Source organism: Equus quagga, chromosome 3 (assembly GCF_021613505.1).
Source record: "Equus quagga isolate Etosha38 chromosome 3, UCLA_HA_Equagga_1.0, whole genome shotgun sequence".
Lineage (NCBI taxonomy): Eukaryota > Metazoa > Chordata > Mammalia > Perissodactyla > Equidae > Equus > Equus quagga.
Window position 1 is genome coordinate 66,270,749 of NC_060269.1, and position 20,647 is coordinate 66,291,395.

General features: G+C 42.4%; 1 protein-coding gene across 1 annotated transcript in view; it reads right to left on the reverse strand.

Moving 5' to 3' along the window:
• Nucleotides 1-897: 897 nt before the first annotated feature.
• DOCK5 (dedicator of cytokinesis 5) overlaps nucleotides 898-20,647 on the reverse strand; it is a 205,718-nt gene continuing 185,968 nt past the window's right edge. Inside the window, exons 46-52 of the mRNA XM_046656390.1 lie at nucleotides 19,946-20,029; nucleotides 18,611-18,748; nucleotides 16,917-17,083; nucleotides 7,450-7,618; nucleotides 6,652-6,790; nucleotides 5,594-5,697; nucleotides 898-4,996 (exon numbers count right to left, since the gene is read on the reverse strand). Coding sequence (XP_046512346.1) covers nucleotides 4,892-4,996; nucleotides 5,594-5,697; nucleotides 6,652-6,790; nucleotides 7,450-7,618; nucleotides 16,917-17,083; nucleotides 18,611-18,748; nucleotides 19,946-20,029 — 906 coding nt within the window. The 3' untranslated portion in view covers nucleotides 898-4,891. The remainder of the gene's footprint in view (nucleotides 4,997-5,593; nucleotides 5,698-6,651; nucleotides 6,791-7,449; nucleotides 7,619-16,916; nucleotides 17,084-18,610; nucleotides 18,749-19,945; nucleotides 20,030-20,647) is intronic.

The following is a 20,647-nucleotide window of genomic DNA, read 5'->3' on the forward strand; positions in this document are numbered from 1 at the left end:
AGTGCGGCTGCCCCTCTCCAACACGAGACACCATCAGCTGGGAGTTGAAGAAACACATCGTGAACGCCAATTTTCTAAAGCTGTTATTTCCTCAGAGGTAGGAGTTCTCAACCTTGGTGTAACACTGCAATAACACGGGGAGAAAAAAGAAATACTGATGCCTGGGCCCCATTCCCCTCCCTTGGCAATTCTAATTGGTCTGTGGGCTGGCCTCTTCCCAGGGGTTACCAAAGTTCAACCTAGTTTGAGAATTGGCTCCTATCCTTTCTGTGTAAGTTATCAGACACTCCTTCAACCTCTTTATGTCCCTTTACCTCTGCTAATTATCTACGGAGAATAAGTGAAGAAACAGAACCTATTGTATCGAATGAATTGTTATCAGAAACTGTCAGCTCAGGGGCCGGCCCCGGGGCCGCGTGGTTAAGTTCGCCAGCTCCGCTTTGGAGGCCCAAGGTTTTGCTGGTTCCGATCCTGGGCGCGGACATGGCACCGCTCATCAGGCCATGCTGAGGCGGCATCCCACATGCCACAACTAGAAGGACCCACAACGAAAACATACAACTATGTACTGGGGGGCTTTGGGAAAGAAGAAGAGAAAAAATTAAAAGAAAAAAGAAACTGTCAGCTTAGCTCAGATGCCAAAGGGATGGATGAGGGAGGCAAGGTGAGGGAAGAACCAAATGGTTTGTAGTTTTTATTGCTTCCAGGCAAAGATGACTCAACGACCCCCCAGTTCAAGTTTAAACTGACAGGACCAGTAAGAAAGGAGCTGTGCCGTGGGAAGGAGGGAGTCTGTGTGTGAGGTGTTGTGAAGAAGGTGTCAACCACAAAAATGCAGGAACAACTGCATTTCCCTAACATCCGGGTCATAACAAACTAAACACAAGGAACCTTAAATACATTTCCATTTTTAATTTAAAAAATAAATAACAGCAAATCTGAACAAAATGTTTCTGCTTCAATGCACATATTCCTAACTGTCCGCGTTTGAAACCCAACTAGGTTACAAAATCATGGCAACAGTTTTTGACACAGTTTGGATGAACAACTCACAAAATCTGACTGACAGATGAGTTCGGGCAGCATACACTGAAGACCAGCCTTGACCGGATTAGAAGAATCAGTCTGAAATCATCAACTTGAAAGGAAAACTGTCTTTTTTCTTTTGGAGATTAGAACTGACGATTCCACTGTCAACCTACGCAAAGAGGAACTCACCTTTTCCAACTTAATTTTAAAATCCCCCTTGGTCATGGTGCACGAGCCTAAAAGCCTTTCCTCAGAAACTTAGTTTCCTTCTGACTCTTTTTCATTCACTTAGAATAAAAGCAAGCTAGGGGCTGAAAGGATCTGAAGACATGTAGCCTCAAATATATATACGTGTGTACATATATATGTACACGAGGCAATTGCGGCCCAGGGACTGACTACGAATTGACTTGCCAACAGGTGCACACTCTTTACGGTCTTGTTTTGTGTTGATGGTGGGGTTTTTCTCTCCTTGTAATTGAACCCTCGAAGTGAGGGAAGGAAGGTACAAATTTGAAGGGACTTCTAAATACCTTTTGCAAAATGACAGGTGGACACAGACGTGCTGGAAGTAGTGTATGTCTGGATCCGAGAGGTGGTGACAGGAGTGTATACCTACGGAAAATTTCATCCATCTGTGCACCTAAGATTTGTGCCCTTAAGAGTAGGTAAGTTATTTCTCAATCTTAAAACAAGAAATCACCCCATGATCTGGGGCAAGTAGAGGGGAAGGAAAAGGTAGCTCGGAAAGGCTTAGCAAAGGTAGGTTGGTATCTCAGATCCTGGGTTATCTCCGGTGTCTTCTTAGGGGTCTGTGGTGTGGCAGCAGTTTGCAATGGGTCTCTCTGCCAGGAGAAAATGACTAATTTTGGAATCAAGATGGGAAGGTGGCAGAGGAGAAGGCAACCCAGCTTCCAGCAGCCTTATCTACGGTTTCACTTTCCTCTTGCCAATCCCACAGCACACCACAGCCTTTGTACACCAAGGCTGTTCCCACTGAACACACTGAATAGCCACACCCTGGCATTCAGTAAGGGCTTAATACATGTTGAAGGAAACAATTCTTGAAAAAAAATTTCAAAGCAAGACAAATCACCAGGACACAGAGAGAGAAAAAAAGGGACTAAAAGAAAATTCCATAAATTAATATCCACAAAGTTTGCGACAATCTGGGGGCTACTTTCAATGTCTGTCAATGCTCCAGAGTTCTTATCAAGGGAAAAACCCACTTCTTCTCCTTTATTCCCTGCCCCTCATTGCTCCCTTATTTAAGGTAATCATAAGGCATTTCTTTGCAGTCTTCCTCGTGGACTTCAGGACAGACAACATTTATGATGTTTTGTCAAGTATGACTCTTTCTAATCCAGTAGCTTCCAAAGGAGAAGACCCTTCCAATGTCCCCTATAATTTATTATTCACAACATTACCTGGAATGCTTTGAATTCAGGCAGGAGAGACCTAGTATTTCCATTAATGTGGAAAGGGAGTCATATGGAAGAATGCGTTATATTAAAAAATGGAAGGTATTTGGGCATTGATGGACCAGATTTCCCCAGCCTCTGATCAAAGCCCAGACTGTAGGAGTCACCTCCACTGCGCTGAAGGGACGTGCGTTAGGTTTGGCTTGTTCGTGACCCAGTTTACAGCTTTCTATTTTAATGGCAGCCTGGAAAGTAGGGTGAGGCAGACACATCCCCTCCCACCAGTCTACCAGGCTCCTCATCAGCCTTCCACCCCTCCTCTTCATTCTCTTCCTTCAATCTCTCGAGTTCTGTCCACTTCAAGCCCTCTTCAGTTCTTGTTAACACTGTGTCTCTAGTCATAAGTGACTATGAAAGAGACTCCAAAAGATGCCGTCTTTGGGAGAAGGACTGTATGTGTGGAACTAACCTGCACTCCCATTCCAAATTACCTTGAAAAACAAGGAGCGTCAACAACGCTCTTAGAGAGTTCTGAGTTGTACTCAGGCCTAGCAGAGAGAAGGATGGACCATGCCATGAGTACCTGCTACTTCATATATTCGATCTCATCTGAACCTCACAATACCTGTGTGGCAGGTTTTATCCCCATTTCGAAAGGTGAAAAAAGGAAAGCTCAGAGAATTTCAAATAATTTGAGGAAGTTTGCAAAGTTAACAGATGATGTAGCTGGGATGATCTGACACCGAATGGCTTTTCTTCCAAAGCCCGGGCTCTTCCCATTATATCACATTGTAGGTTCTTCTGGATGGTGGTGAAGAATAAGCTTCTCCTCGCCGCTTTTAAGCATGTACACTCTCTTCTTGAGTAACGGTGGACACATCTCAGAGGTTTTCCTTCCCAGACCCTATGATGAATGAACATGTCTCTCCTAAGAGAGGTCGTGGTGACGCAGGCACACAAGCAAAGAGGCAGGAAAGCAAATCCCAATTCTCGGAGCTGAAACCCTTTTCTCTCCTCCCTTGACCTCAGAGGAAAGGGGCCTGGGCCCGCTGGTGGGAGAGACTCCTGGTGAGCTTCCCCATGTGGAGCTGGGGGACCCACACCCAAAGAGTGTTCTACTTTGCCATAAACACCTAAGCAGACTAGAAACGTCGGGGACACCTCCACTGCTGTTCCAACTGGGGGAGGGATTAAAGAGTTGGCAGGGTTGTCTGCTAATCTAAGTGTTACTGGGGACAGCCTCAATTAGCAAGCTGAGTTGGTACGAATCTCTCATAGGGTTTTCTGCGGTTAGCCTCAATTTCCTTATCTGCAAAATCAGCGAGTGGTGTGTCCGGCCTTTAAGGCCCTTCTAGCTCAAAATGTCTTTAACTTTGTGCGGCTGTTTATGTAGGTGTAGGTAATATCTGTTATCTAAATCACCCCATTTTTTCTTTCTGAAAGGAGTACTGACATTAGTACCATAAACATGTAATCAAATTAATTCCACAATCAAGAGGAATAAATAATCAAAGGGAGATATTGCACTTCAGGGTAAAATCAGGTTGCAGACAGGGGCCGCTGAGCCCTCCAAACGGGATCTGGAAGAGAAGCTGTTGAGCCTGGGCTTCTAATCCCTTATATCCAGTGATCTGAGCTCAGAGGAGGGGACAGGACAAGAAACTGTGTGTGTAAAAGAAAGAGCTTCAAAGGAGTCCATGGTAGAAGGAGCGACTGCCGTGTGGTGAGGGCCATTAGTCCACTAGTCAGGAGCGTGAGCGACCCCCGGGAGGGTTGGGGCAGCTTTCCTGTGTCACAAGTCGGTGGGAGTGGGGGGACACAGGAGCTCAGGGCTCATGACTGAGTCCATGTTTTTTCAATAATGATAGCCATTCATACTTGAAAGCAGCCAATCTCCATTAAAATATATTCTTTCCTCAAAGGAGACACAGTAGACGTTAGAAAGATAAGATTATTTTGGCTACCAAAGTAGTTGATATCAGTCTTTCCCAACATTTTACGAGATAGGGTATGTCCACGTGAGAAAACTAAGTCTGAAGCACAGCTTTCCAGAAGCAAAGCAGGAAGTCCCTCCAAGGAGTCGGTTACTGGGTTGTTCCAACACTGCGGAAGAACTTGTCCAGGCTTTTGTAGACCCCCGGGGTTCCGCACTGGAGGCTGACATTTAATAATGGCCAGGGAGAGCTCTCCCTTGAGAAACACACAGGATACAGCCAATTCTGGAATTCCGCGTGGACTGGAGAAGATGTGGCATGGCTCAAACATCAATCAAAGAGACGCCTTCAAAACAGCAAAAGCAGTTTTGAGCCGCTGAACCTCATCCCAGGTCAGGAAGGGCGGTCAGCAGGGGGCCCGGTGCAATGAGGACACTGCCTCCTTGGGCCAGTTCTCAGGCATCAGCTGTCCGAGGTGCTCAGAGTTCCAGAGAGCGGACAAGATCCTTACTGGGACCCAGGCTCAGAAGAAAGGATGCCAGACTTCCGAGCTTTTGGAGGGGGTGGGGGTGGGGCCTTGGCTTCTCTCCGGACAGGCAATGGGGGGGCAATCTGAGGGAGCAGACACAGGAAAATAGAAGTGAGTCTTATCTGTCTTCCCAATTCTGCCTTCTCCTCCACATTCTGACGTCTGCTTTAGCTTCTAACTGATGTGAATTTATCTACACAGCCTTTGCAAGGTGAAAACCGAAATAAGACTGATTTATCCTCCTTGTCCTTCTTGAGTTAATCAGAGGCACACCAACTCTGCTATCTCCCCACCACTTGGGTACTTGGCATACATACAGTGGGCACTCCATAAATATTTGTTGAATGAACAAACGAAACCCATCAGAGGCCATTCCAGAATAACTGTCACTCACTCAGAAAAGTAAACTCTGGAAATGTGAACAGAACTCACTTATTTCACTCACCTGTACCCAGGCTGAGGTACAGAGGACCCCTCCACCTTCAGTCTGATGAAAAGGTCTACTGCGTATCTTCCTTCCCATGGAAAACTCCCCTATTTTCCATGGTTTCAGAATGAACCAAGAACTGCTTAGACTGACAAATCTATGGAAAACCTGCCTCCTAAAAAGCATGGAAACTCCAAGGCTGCGCTCCCATGAGTGCTGCTCTCTGGACCCAGGGTCAGCCCCAATGTCCTACCTCCGTGGAGTTCCTCTGGCTGCTCTCATGGGGCTTGCTTTTGGGGGGAGGGGGTGGTGGGACAGGAGCAGTCATCAGCCCATCTGTCTGCAAAGAGGGGGAGCCTAGAAATGATGCAAAGGAGATGAGCAGAGAGAAGAAGTCATCCAGGAATCTCACAGAACTTCTGCTTGCCACGTTAACACCTAAACCAACCTGGTCAATCAAATCGCTAAGATCATATTCCATGGTTTCTGTGGACAGAACGAAAAAGACCTCTCACCCCTGGTGACAAATGTAGCACCCCTCGCTCACCAGCAGGATTCATAAAAACTTCTGAAGTAAAAATTCCACTTTTGGTTCAGGGTTTTTACTATCAAGCTGAACAGAAGAACAGTTTCTAGAACTTAGGGTATTGCTCTGCTCTCCCATACATCCCAAGGACTTAGAAAAAAGGTCACATAGTAGGCGGCCAATAAATTTTGGTTAAATTTAACTGACCTGTCTTAGTTTCATCCTTTAAAAGGTGCGATTGCCACTTCCTCCAGGAAACCTTCCCTGATTCTAACTCTTGGTTGACCTTTGTCTCCCGTGTGGCAGGATGACCTGCCTCTCCATTATTCCTTTGTATCAAGGGTACTTTGTAATTCCTCTCAGGCATGTGTATTGCTGATTCCCCAAGTCTGATTGCAAATAGTATATGGAATGGGTCTACTTCTTGCTCTTACTTCAGACCCTCCCCTGCCTAAAATACAGGGCTACCTACCCATTAGTTCATAAGTTACTTACTTCCTATCTGGTCCTGGCATGCATCTACTTCATTTACACATTTACAACTGGAAAAGGGGCAGTGAGACCCTTTGGATCAGGATACAGAAAAGCTTACTGAGTACTAACGACCCAAAAGGACTCCTCATCAAACTCTAGTCTAATTGTTTTACACCCACTACCACTGAGCTGAACCAACTTGGCCACAATCTCATACACCTGGTGGCAGTTTTGTTAAAAATTGCCCAGGTTCACAAACATACTCCATTCTCTTGTAAAACAGATCTAAGGCACATATATAGGAAACTTACTCAGGGTCCTGGTAGCCTTAGGAGTGAGTGGAGGCGGGCTCAAGGGCGTCGACTGAGGAGGTGAGGAACCATGAAACGGCGTCAGCCGACTGTCCGACAGTTGGAGACTCTTTGGCCTTTGTGTTTTTCTGGAGGGGCTCTAGCACGGGGGTGGGGGAGACACAGAAAAACATCCTCACAGTTAGGAAGGCTGAGCTCATCAACACTGAACAACCTTGTCTACTGAGCAGAAACTTGTTAAAGGGCGTAATGCCAGGGGCCATTTTGAAGCTTACTCCACCGTCAGGCGGTGCGCACCACGGCAAAGAGACTGACAGGGAATCATTGGGCCACAGACTGTTTTCTGGCAGGCCACGGACTTAATTTTGACCACAGGTGGACTGTGTCATTTAGGTTGGAAATGAGCCACCCTGATTCTCAGGGAAAGTTGATCTTGCCACACTTAACTCGATGTGGCTTTTGCAGGAAAAAGTACCTCATTTTTTTAAGTTAAAAGAAGAGAAATGACAATGTTTTGGACTGACTCATGGAACATGGTGGCGAGAACCACAACTCCAAGCATCAACCCACAAGTTTATATTGTGGGTACCAGATCTTGAGCCATTATTGATGTAGAGACTCAAATTCCCTGTACGTGCTTTTCTCAGCACCATCTGAGATCCGACACCACCACAGGCTACTGCATTCTGGGAAAGCCACTGCCAGGCTTCTATCTGGGGACTCACGGCTGTGAAGGGAACGGGGATGTGCCTGGCTACAGGGAAAGCACTGGCAAAGCTCTGGTGCTTTTTTTTTTACCATCAGGTCAGGTTCTGGTGCTCTCTCTGCAATGACCTGGGACTTGCTCAGGCTCCAGTCTTTTCTCTTGAACTTGCTCATCCGGTTCTCACTGTCTTCTCTGAGGGGCAGATCTTCAACTCTGGCACCTGACGAGGCCCTGCGCTCCAAAAGTGGCTCCAAGATTGACCTATCAGCCGAGAACAAGGGCAAGAGCACAAAACACTGACCATCTGACAGTCAAAATTTCCTCCAGAAAGACAGGGGTCATGACTCCTCAACCTAATCCTGACCTGTAACTTCCCTCTCAGATTCTGCTCTGGAACCACACAGCCTGTGTTCAAAGCCTACCTACACTGACTTGTTTGGTGACCTTGGGCAGATAACCTCTTCATACCTCAGTTTCCTTATCTATAAAGTGGGGGCAATAATGGCACCCACCTCGTAGGGCTCTTACAAAATCTTAGAACAGTGCCTAGCATATACGAGTACTCTTTAAATGTTTTTTAATTACTATGATAGATTTTCAAGCACCACAGTGAAAACTGATTCATTCAAGAACCAAGATTAGATGCTATATAGAGAGAGGGGAAGAGTCTGATGAGAAACAGGAGTCACGAAATCTCTCTCCATAAATTACTTATTAATTGCAAAGGGAAAAATAGTAACTACGCAGAGAATAAAATGGATAACACTGAAACTACATGATCGATTAACATCACCAATAAGGGACAAATGGACACAATGTGTGTCTGGATTTGATACTTGACAAGGATACAACATCACATAAAAATGTATAACCTGAATCCTAAGCACAAGGACACATAAGACAAACCCAAATGAAGGGAAATTCCATAAAATAACTGGCCCATAATCTTAAAAAAAGTCAATAATATGAGAGACAAGGAAAGGCTAAGGAAACAATTTCAGATCAAAGAAGAATAGAGAGACATGGCTAAATACAACATGTGCTCCTGACTGGATCCTGCACCAGAAATTGCTATAAAAGACCTTACTGGGACAACTGAGAAAACTGAAATATGGGTTGTAGCTTAAAGTACTGCGTCAATGCCAAATTCCCTGAATTTAGAGGCTGCCGTTAAACAGGACGATCTGCTTGTTCTTCTAAGAGAACGTGTGCAACCTACTCTCCAATGGTGGAGCACGCTGAGGGAGAGGACACAGCGCGAATGAATGCGGCAAGTGAAAAAAAGCTATAAAAAAGATATTATATCTTTATGATGGGTATCGCTTACAGCTTCTGAATAGGTGTTTAATAAGCCCTGGTTTGATTAAAAATTCGTAGATTTTGCTCTGAAAAAAAAGGGTTGGAGGGACAAATAGGCAAAGCACAGAAGATGTTCAGGGCAGTGAAATTAGTCTGTGTGATACTACAACGGTGAATACATGTCACCATACATTTACCAAAACTCCTAGAATGTACAACACCAAGAGTGAATCCGGAGATAAACTATGGACTCTGGGTGATTATGCTGTGTCACTGAAGTTTCATCAATTGTAACAAATGTCCCACTCTGTGGGGGATGCTGACGGTCGGGGAGGCTGACCGTGTGTAGGGCAGTGCCATGTAAGAACTCTCTACTTTCTGTTCAATCTTGCTGTGAACTCTAAAGAATAAAGTCTATAAACAACACGAAAGCTTTGATATGAAGTAAGATAATATAAAAACTGATGTCAGCTCTTAGACTTTAAAAATTAAAAGATTCTATTCAGCAGAAAGCATCATTAGTAAACTAAAACTATTTCTTATACATATTTTAGATGGTAAATATCTTTAATATATAAGAAACTTTTACACATCAAAAAAATATGGGGGTGGGGGCCAGCCCAGTGGCTCAGTGGTTAAGTTTGCACGTTCTGCTTCATTGGCCCCGGGTTCACCGGCCCAGATCCCAGGTGCGGACATGGCACTGCTTGGCAAGCCATGCTGTGGCAGGCATCCCACATATAAAGTGGAGGAAGATGGGCACAGATGTTTGCTCAGGGCCAGTCTTCCTCAGCAAAAAGAAGAGGATTGGCAGCAGTTAGCTCAGGGCTAATCTTCCTCAAAAAAAAAAAATGAGAAGTTCAATTTTTTAAAAGCATCAAAGGATATAAACAGGTATTTCATGAAAAAAGAAGTCCAAGTAATTTTTAAAAGTTTAGTATTATTAAATACATAAACATTAAAATAAGATATTTGGCGGGGATAATTGGGCAAAGACTTCTTTACATTTTTTTAATGAAAAAATTCAAACATAAAAAAGTGAAGACAATACAATAAACCCCTACGCATACATGACTCAGCATCAACAGTGATCAACTTCTGGCCTATCTTTGTTTCCTACACACACCAGTCACATTCCTCGCCCCTCACTGGATTATCTGGAAGCACTTCCTGGATGACATATCACCTCATCTATAAATATTTCAGTGCATATCTCTATAAGACAAAGGTTCATCTTCATAAGATAACTACAGTCCTATCATCATTCCTAAAAGATTCCTTAATTTCATCAAACATCCAGTCAATGTTCAAACTTCTTGATTGTCTCATAATTTTTCCTCTAAGTGCTTTGTCGGAATCAGAATCCAAACAGGATTCACTCCTGTATTTGGCTGATAAGGCTTCTTAAGTCACTTGAAGCCTTTTAACACTGTAGGCCCCTCTTTCTACAAAATATTTTTGCCTTCTTCTGTGAAGATACAGAACGAGAAAGTTCCAGGGAAGTCTGCTTAAGGAACCACTGGAGTCACAAATGGAAATGCTTCTAGACTGCAGTTTCTTTTTCTTACTTCAAATTATTCTCTCCATTTATGAATCATTTTTTAAAAAAGTCTTCATGTCTGAATTTTCAAATTTTTGGTATTTGCCAGTTCTTGGAATATTTAAGAGGAAGCCAGTCACTATTATTTATCTTAAATCTGTACTAATTTAAAAATATCATAGAACTAAATTCCAAAAAGACCCTAATTATTCTTTTTTTTAAATTTAAAAATTTTTTTTAAATTTTATTGAGTTAATGATAGGTTACAATCTTGTGAAATTTCAGTTGTGCATTAATGTTTGTCATTCGTGTTGTAGGTGCACCACTTCACCCTTTGTGCCCACCCCCCACCGCACCTTTCCCCTGGTATCCACTAAACTGTTCTTAGTCCATAATTTTAAATTCCTCATATGAGTGGAGTCATACACAGATTATCCTTCTCTCGCTGGCTTATTTCACTTAACATAATTCCCTCAAGGTCCATCCATGTTATTGCAAATGGAATGATTTTGTTCTGTTTTGCAGCTGAGTAGTATTCCATTGTACATATGTACCGCATCTTCTTTATCCATTCGTCTGTTGATGGGCACTTAGGTTGCTTCCATGTCTTGGCTATTGTAAATAATGCTGCAGTGAACATTGGGATGCATAGGACTTTTGGGATTGCTGACTTCAAGCTCTTTGGATAAATACCCAGTAGTGGGATGGCTGGATCGTATGGTAGTTCTATTTTTAATTTTTTTCTTTTTTTAAAGATTTTATTTTTTTCCTTTTTCTCTCCAAAGCCTCCCAGTACATAGTTGTATATTCTTCGTTGTGGGTCCTTCTAGTTGTGGCATGTGGGACACCGCCTCAGCGTGGTTTGATGAGCAGTGCCCAGGATTCGAACCAACGAAACACTGGGCCGCCTGCAGCGGAGCGCACGAACTTAACCACTTGGCCACGGGGCCAGCCCCTCTATTTTTAATTTTTTGAGGAATCTCCATACTGTTTTCCATAGTGGCTGCACCAGTATGCATTCCCACCAGCAGTGTATGAGGGTTCCTTTTTCTCCACAACCTCTCCAACATTTGTTACTATTAGTTTTAGATACTTTTGTCATTCTAATGGATGTAAGGTGATATCTTAGTGTAGTTTTGATTTGCATTTCCCCGATGATCAGCGATCATGAGCATCTTTTCATGTGCCTATTGGACATCAGTATATCTTCTTTGGAGAAATGTCTGTTCATGTCTCCAGCCCATTTTTTGATTGGGTTGTTTGATGTTTTGTTGTTGAGTTGCGAGACTTCTTTATATATTATGGATATTAAGCCTTTGTCAGATATATGACTTGCAAATATTTTTTCCCAGTTAGTGGGTTGTTTTTTTGTTTCAATCCTGTTTTCATTTGCCTTGAAGAAGCTCTTTAGTCTCATGAAGTCCCATTTGTTTATTCTTTCTATTGTTTCCCTTCTCTGAGAAGGCATGGTGTCCAAAAAGATCCTTTTAATACTGATGTCAAAGAGTGTACTGCCTATGTTTTCTTCCAGAAGCCTTATGGTTTCAGGTCTCACCTTGAGGTCTTTGATCCATTTTGAGTTTATTTTGGTGAATGGTGAAAAAGAATGGTCAATTTTCATTCTTTTACATGTGGCTTTCCAGTTTTCCCAGCACCATTTGTTGAAAAGACTTTCTTTTCTCCATTGTAGGCCCTCTGCTCCTTTGTCGAAGATTAGCTGTCCATAGATGTGTGGTTTTATTTCTGGGCTTTCAATTCTGTTCCATTGATCTGTGCACCTGTTTTTGTACCAGTACCATGCTGTTTTGATTACTGTAGCTTTGTAGTACGTTTTGAAGTCAGGGATTGTGATGCCTCCTGTTTTGTTTTTTTTTCTCAGGACTGCTTTAGAAATTCGGGGTCTTTTGTTGCCCCATATGAATTTTAGGATTCTTTGTTCTAATTCTGTAAAGAATGTCATTGGGATTCTGATTGGGATGGCGCTGAATCTGTAGATTGCTTTAGGCAGAACGGACATTTTTAACTATGTTTATTCTTCCAATCCATGTACATGGAATGTCTTTCCATCTCCTTATGTCGTCATCCAATTCTCTCAGAAATGCCTTGTAATTTTCATTATATAGGTCCTTCACTTCCTTAATTAAATTTACCCCAAGGTATTTTATTCTTTTTGTTGAGATTGTGAATGGTATTGTGTTTTTGAGTTCTTTTTCTGTTAGTTCATTACTGGAGTATAGAAATGCTACTGATTTATGCAAATTGATTTTATACCCTGCAACTTTGCTGTAGTTGTTGATTACTTCTAAGAGTTTTCCAATGGATTCTTTGGGCTTTTCTATACATAAGATCATGTCGAAAAAGACCCTAATTATTCTTAAAACCACCAAGCCAAATCAAACAAAAAGAATCACCTAAAACAGTAATTGGTCAGCGAGAAAAAAAGAAACAAGAAGCCAGGATTCCACGGGATCAGTTATCACTCTACCTGAGAGGTGAGAATGGAGGTGAGTGACTGTGGGTCACTAGACAGACAAAGATGTGAGCTTCACCAGGGCCAGTTAGGAACCTAACTAAACTATTAAGTAACTGTCGTGTAGTCCCACAGTGTCTGTGTTACTTTTTTCTTACAATGACTACTTCAATGATTTTCCTGAAACATCAAAGATTAATTTTTTTCTAAAAAATTCTAGTTTGGGGCTCCTTTGCTGGTGCTCTCAGCACTTACTTAGTCGGCCTGCTGTGTAATCCCTCTGGCTTCCCTTAACACAACGCACTGTGCTTCAGAAAGTAAGTCTCTTTCTGCGCCTTAGCCTCTCATTTGCCAAACAGGATAGATACATCCTATTCCCCAGCAACAAAGAAGACCCTTTATAGACGGCACACCCAATAATCACCTTGAAAGTTTTAATGAATACTGTGACATAACATTGGTGACAGGAGAGTCAAGGTCATTAGGTGCAAATCAGTTTGAGCTGCTTTAAAGAAATATCCTGAATAAATCCGAGAAAATGTTATTAATGGCTCCTCCTTACTCACTGGGGAAATTTGGGCAAGAGTAATAAGCTGCCTTGCCTGGGGTCACGGCACAAAGACGACCCTATTCACCTATTTTACGGCCCTAACGTATCAGCAATCACTGTGTCTCCGATTTTCAACAGCTGTTTCAAAACTTTTCTTTTTTCAGTGAGACAGAGTTTATTTAAGAAAAGAGTCTTATTAAACAGAAGAGGCAGTTCCAGTCCACAAAGTAGGCTGTATCTCTTTATGGCATGAAAAAAACATAGAAGACAAAAAATAAACAAATGAATCAGGTATTATCCAATATGTAGGAATTCAAAAGATTAAAAATAGTGCAAACACTTGTATGGGTGAATATATGATGAAAATCATATAATCACTCATATATTGCATATGGCACTGCATACTGGTATTTGATATCAAGAATTGTAAAAAATTTCATCCTCTGGCTAGGTAGTGTATGCTTCTGGAAATGCATCCTACACTTGATCTTAACCAAAAGGCCGAGAAATGATCTGAGAATGTATCCTAAATAATCGAAAAGTGGTATGTATACTTATGTTTGCGAAAATTCTCTTTTTTTTCCTGAGGAAGATTAGCCCTGAGCTAACTGCTGCCAATCCTCCTCTTTTTTTCAGCTGAGGAACAGTGGCCGTGAGCTAACATCCGTGCCCATCTTCCTCTACTTTATATGTGGGACGCCTACCACATCATGGCTTGCCAAGCGGTGCCATGTCTGCACCCAGGATCTGAACCAGTGAACCCAGGCTGTCAAAGCGGAACGTGTGAACTTAACCGCTGCACCACTGGGCCAGCTCTAGAAAATTCCTTTTTTTTTTCTTTTTCCTCCCAAAGACCCCTGGTACATAGTTGCATATTCTTCGTTGTAGGTCCTTCTAGTTGTGGCATGTGGGATGCTGCCTCAGCGTGGTTTGATGAGCAGTGCCACATCTGCGCCCAGGATTCGAACGAACGAAACACTGGGCCACCTGCAGCGGAGCGTGCGAACTTAACCACTCGGCCATGGGGCCAGCCACTCTAGAAAATTCTTAATAATAAAAATGCATTTTATTTTGATACACGCTAAATGCTTTGTATTAAATTTATAAACAACTTTTCTGTTACCTGTTTAGAAATAATGATAGAGCTTAAATATAGTAGGAGAAGGATTAACTATGGCACATTCGTATGATGCAATGGCATTTGGCCATCAGAAAGCATAATAAAAATTGATAATAATAAAGTTAATAGCAACATGGAAAATGCTTATAATAAAAAGACAAAGAGGAAAAGCAAATTATCAAACTACATGTATGCTATAATTCCAACTATGTAGAGATATCTATGCCAATGGAAAAGGATGGATAAATACTTTAGGAAGCACTAAACATTTGATTGCAAGGTAGTGGGCATTTGGACAGGTTATTTTTGCGATACAGTTATTTAATATGGAATTACAAATTTATGAATAAATGGTGAGTCAATTAACTTGACTTACATTCAACACTAAAATATATAATGATGCTAAATACTCATCATGTATATTAAATTAAGTAGTAAATCACAAAATGGTACATACAATGCTTTGCTACTTGTATAAAATGTATATATGCTTTTTTTGCATTATATAACTAAAGCTTAACAGTGGTTATTCTGAGTGATGAAGTCATAAGCATTTTTCCTTTTAAAAGTTCTAGTATTTTGAAAAATTTCTACAAGTACATATATTAATTTTATAATTAGTAAAATATTGTTTTAAAATAGTATCTTAAAACAGAAATGACACAATTACAAATTCACTCCTTTAAAATATTTCAAATTTGAACATATGGAAAAGCACTCCACGTTTTTGGCAAGGAACACTCAACATCAAAATCCATCAATCCTCCTAAAGTTAGTCCATAAATTTAACGTGATTCCAGTAAAAACAGCAATAGGACTCTAGACAAGTTAATCCAAAAGTGAGCAATGAATAAACTAGCCAAATAAATTCTGAAAAGGCTTACTAGAAATGAAAAACCGTTTAAGCCTAAAGTAATTAAAACTGCACAGGCTTAGTGCATGAACACACATGTAGGTCAAAGAAATGGGGAAAAAGTCCATAAATAGACCAAAAAACATTTGATTTCCTTATAAGGTTGACATTTCAAATCAGTACAGAAAAGATGTTTTGCTCACTAACTGTCATAGGCAGAACTGGGGAGTCATGTGGGGAAAAAACTGTTGGCTTCATACCTGCACTTTATCCTAGAATAAATCCCAAAGGATCTCAGATTCAACTGTGAATAGTGAAACGCTAAAATTAGTTTTTGTAGTCTTAGAGAGGGGAGGGCCTTTAATAAGGATATAATATCCAGAAGTCATATAATCAAATATTACTTTATTTGACTGCACAAAAAAATTAGCACAACTAACTGAAAAATTAGAGGCAAAGTTGAAAGACAAAGGAGCAGTCAGGGGAAATATTTCAACTCCTATCACAGACAAAAGCCAACATCCAACAGAAAAATATACACGAAATAACTGACCGTAGTTCACAGAAAATAAAAACAGCTACTAAACAAAGGAAAAGATGCTCAACTTCACACAAAAGAAATAAAAACAAAACAAAAAACCATGTATACCAAGAAAATATTTTCCACCTATGAGATCGGCAAAAATTCTTTTTAAAAGTCTTTTTAAAAAAATTCTTTTTAAAAGTTTTTCAAAAAGTCTTTTTACTGATAATCCACACTTTGGTGGCAAGGTGCGGGTGATGACCAGGCACCGTTCCACGCTGCTGGGGCAGCTGTAACTTGGGATAATCTCTATGGAAGTCAGTTGAGGAATAATTTTGAAAATTGCAACTATACATGTTTGACAGAGCAATTTCACTTATGGACTTTTTCTCAACTTGATATACTTGTATATTTACAAAATAACTTATTTTTAAGGTTATTCAAGGCCACACTGCTGTGACAGTGATAGACAGAGATCAACTACATGTCCAACACTCGGCAGTGGTGGAATGCAACATGGTGCAGACACACCAGGAGACGTATGCAGCTCAGAGAAAGGAGGAGGCTCTTTATGTTCTGAAATGGAATGATTTTCAAGAGATAGTAAGCAAAAGAAGCAAGGTAAAGAGAGTATTATATGCTGCCATTCATATAAAAAGAAAGTGTGGGGAAGAATATCTATTTAGGTGTTGACTGTGTACGTCCAAAGCGCTGTGGAAAGGCGCTGAGAATCCGAATGCTCACATCACTCGCCCCTCGAGAGTGGTACTGGAGAGTCAGGGATCAGGGACTGAAGGGAGGTTTCTCGTGACGTACCTTTTTGTGCCTTTGGAATTTCATATTATGTGATTATATGAACTATTCAAAAAATAAATACAAATTTAGAAATTATTTTTTTGAAAACATGATAAAAAGCAACGACTACAAGCTAACATGAAGAAATAAACCAGTACGTGATAGGGTGGGTGACAGGTCGCGATAGGATTACGGGGGATTTACTGCTTTTTCATTTTTCCTAACAGTCGCTATTATTATGTAAATAATGAGATTCCTCACAGGAAGACAATGAGAACGACCCCAAGGCTAATAAGCCAGACTCTGAATTACTTCCCTTAGGAGGTGAGGCAGCCACACTGGCCAAGCCTCACCTGCCCAAAGGCAAACGCTACCCCACCCTCCCGGCAATCAAAGATGGAACCCTTACCCATCAGATCCTGGTCTGGAAGGAGCATTATCAGACGAGTTAGAAGAGGTGGAAACCACAGAGGAAGCCACCGAGGTGACGGACAATCTCCGCAGTGTAGACGACATGATGTAGGGCAGCACGATAGACCCCGTGCGGCTTTGCTTCCTCTCGGTCAAGTTGGGTGGCTGGAGAACACATGACCCCGCATGGTTAGCTGGCCTGGAACTCAGCCCACACGAACTGGTGCAGCCCCCCTGCTCGTTTGTGGCAAGTGCCCACTCGTCCTGGCTGGCACCCCACTCTGATCGGTTGGTGCCTGTGCTGCCTCAGTTGTTAAATATTGCAAATACTTATATTCTTAGTTACAGACACAACTTAAACCTACCTTGCGAAGACTACAGAAAAATTCATCATCATCTGCTGTCAGACACAGATGAAAACGCAAGGCGTGCCTGCCCCACAACAAAACAACAAAACCCCGCCTGCTTCCCCTGCTTAGCTTCTTTCAGACATTTAAAAACAAGAATATTGGCCTAAGAGAAAAGTTTTAGACTGAAAGTACAGACCTGAAGCTTAACCTGGTGAAGCTTAGGAAGTAAAGCAACATTGATCTACTTTCTATGTCCCTACTAGGAGTGATTGCCCCCATAGGCCACCACAGCAAATTTATATACTAATATTGGCCTGGTTCTAATAACAACGCAATTTATTAGGTTAAAGTCACAGTCTTTGCCATCTAGGAACTTGTGTGCAAAAGACAAATGCTTCTAGAAGAAAAGTGTTAACTGGCAGTAGGCTAGGAGGTACCTTCTTAGGAAGGCATGGCTGAACACTTGGACAACTGAAAGAGATGGTCAAAAAGATACTCCGGAGCCAAATGTAGTGGAGACGGGCTGTGGGAATAGCGTAGAGGAGCACATGAAAAGAAATTCAGGGGTCTGATGCAAGCAAGGAGAATTTGAAAACCAGGGGTTCAAGAATAAGACGGTTAAAGAGAGGAGGGTGAACGCATGTTAAAAAGTGCAGATAAAGGAAGCTGGAAGGAAGCACACGATCACCTGCTGGAGAGAAAAGGTTAGCGCGGGCACCAAGTCAGCCAACGTCCCCGGGGGAAAAAAGAAAATCGTAGCTAGGAGAAATGCGTTAGAACTGTCAAAAAAAAAAAAAAATCATGAAATCGGCTACATGCATTGTAAAATGTACTTCACAATTCTTTCTCCCTTTCAAAGGTGTAAAAGTATAACTTTTCATCAAAATAAAAAATAAAGATGAGGAAAAACTTAAGAATTGGGCTAGACAGGATAGGAACAACCGGTGTCTGGGATTAGCAAGACCTCAACTTCTAGCAGAGCGGTTCTCAGAGTGTGGCCCCAGGTCAGCAGCGTCAGCACCACCTGGGAGCATTAGAAATGCACATTCTCAGGCCCACCCCAGACATGCTGAATAAGAAAGCCTGGGCACGTGGCCCAGCACTCTGTGTTTTCATGAGCCTTCCAGGGGGTCCTGACGGTCCTTCAAGTTTGAGGACCCCTATGTGGCACAAGGAGGGCTGAAGGTCACCAACAGCAGGCCATGCCTTCTCTGACCTGCCCCTGGTATTTTCACGCCATACCTAAACTATTTTGGCTCACTTGGCATCTGAAAAATTGATCACTATCATTAAAGATAAAAGAGACTAGAAAACGTATATAGGCCATTTAGACAAAGCCTACCAGTGTTATGACCCCATAGAGCTTTTCCACTTTCTCCTTGAGGTCCCGGAAGCAAGAAGACAATCGGTCATGCAGCGGCTTTAGCTGCTCTGTCAACTTCTCCCCATGGATGCGGATCCCCTCTGTCAGCAGGGGCATCTGCAGAAAAGGGCATGAAACATGGTTTAGGCAGAGGGATAATTCAGAGTTGGGGGTTGGGGAGGGATAAAGGGTCCGGGCGGACAGGTAAACTGGCAGATGCAGCACCTATCAAATGAGACAGTGGGGGGCCAGCCCTGTGGTGCAGCAGTTAAGTTCACACATTCGGCTTTGGTGGCCTGGGGTTCCCGGGTTTGGATCCAGGGTGCGGACATGGCACCACTCATCAAGCCATGCAGTGGCAGGCATACCACATATAAAGCAGAGGAAGATGGGCATGCATGTTAGCTCAGGGCCAGTCTTCCTCAGCTAAAAGAGGAGGATTGGTGGCAGATGTTAGCTCAGGGCTGATCTTCCTCAAAAAAAAAAAAAGAGAGAGAAAGCAGTGTCTCAGTGTAGGCTTTTGGAACTGGAAGCCCTGGAGTCAAAGGTGCAGAGAAATATGCACACCAAGGAGGCCAGTTGGCTCTAACATAGGGAAGGGTTGACAGATAAGGCAAAGCACCTGAGCCAGGAGGCATTTCTGTGGATGAGCAATGGAGAGGGTTAAGCTTTAGACTGAACTGAATGGCCGCATTTTCCCCGCTGTTCACTGAAGCAGTGACACAGGGAAAAACGGAGGCCAACATCTCTCAGCTGGAACACAGGCCAGCAAACCAGTTTAATCTCCCCTCTGAGAAGGCTCCTCTCAACACTGTGCAGTCTAACGCCATGCTCTTCTGAGGTCCTTCTGCCGAACAGACAGACAGATTGTGATTTCAAGGGTTAAAAAAAAAAGAGAAGTGGGGCCAGCCCCGTGGCCGAGTGGTTAAGTTTGCGTGCTCTGCTTCGGTGGCCCAGGGTTTTGCCGGTTCAGATCCTGGACACAGACATGGCACCTCTCATCAGGCCATGTTGAGGTGGCGTCCCACATAGCACAAGCAGAGGCACTCACAACTAGAATATACAACTATGTACTGGGGGGCTTTGGGGAGGAGAGCGAGGAGGAGGAGGAGGAGAAGGAGAAGAAAAAAAAAAAGCTTGGCAACAGTTGTTAGCTCAGGTGCCAATCTTTGGAAAAAAACAAAAAAGTAACTCTAAAAGTGGGACTTGTAGATTTAAGCCCTAGAGAAAACCCTGGTGTCACACACATGGACACACACGGTGTCCATGGAGTGGAGCGGAAAGCTGTCGTGCCACACCTCCCTGGAGGCATACCTGTAACGCTATTAGTCGCTTTAGCAGCTCAATCTTCTCCTGGTCCTCAGGATGCTCCTGCAAGTACTTTTCTGTAAAAAAGGCCTGAAAGCAGAGCACATGCAAGTATTAATTAGAACACACTCCTATCTGCGTATTTGACCCTAAAAGGAAGGGGAGGGAAGCCTGGAAAGGTGAAAAATGTCTTCTCTTCTATCTGATAAACCAGGACCCACTAAGCCCTTAATACTGTAGTGGACAATTCGAAAAGGTATGTGCTATTTTGTGGCCTTTCTGGAATCATGCAATTCCTGGCAAGAGCACGTTCTCAGCAATCACCATATACACACTAATGAAATAACAATCATCAGCAGAGCAGAGTGTCCTTCATTAAAATAACTTTCCCAAAGAACTAAGAAAAGGCCAAGTGACAACATCTAAAGGTTACTCATAAGATTAAGTGCATAAATATTACAAAACAAAGAACAAAAATTTAATAGGCAAGAGGTGTCGCTGGTGGTTTTTCTGCTCTCCCATGTGATATTGGCTGTATTACATTTTTTTCCTGTATTAAGTGAAAATTAATCTCTGCACTTTCTTACTAACCACCTATCCAAAAGGCTATTTTGAGGACAATATGAAATACAGATGTGAAAATGTTTTGAAATATTAAGTGTAGGCTGTGTTTATTATTATTATATGTGAAGGCCATATCACCCATAA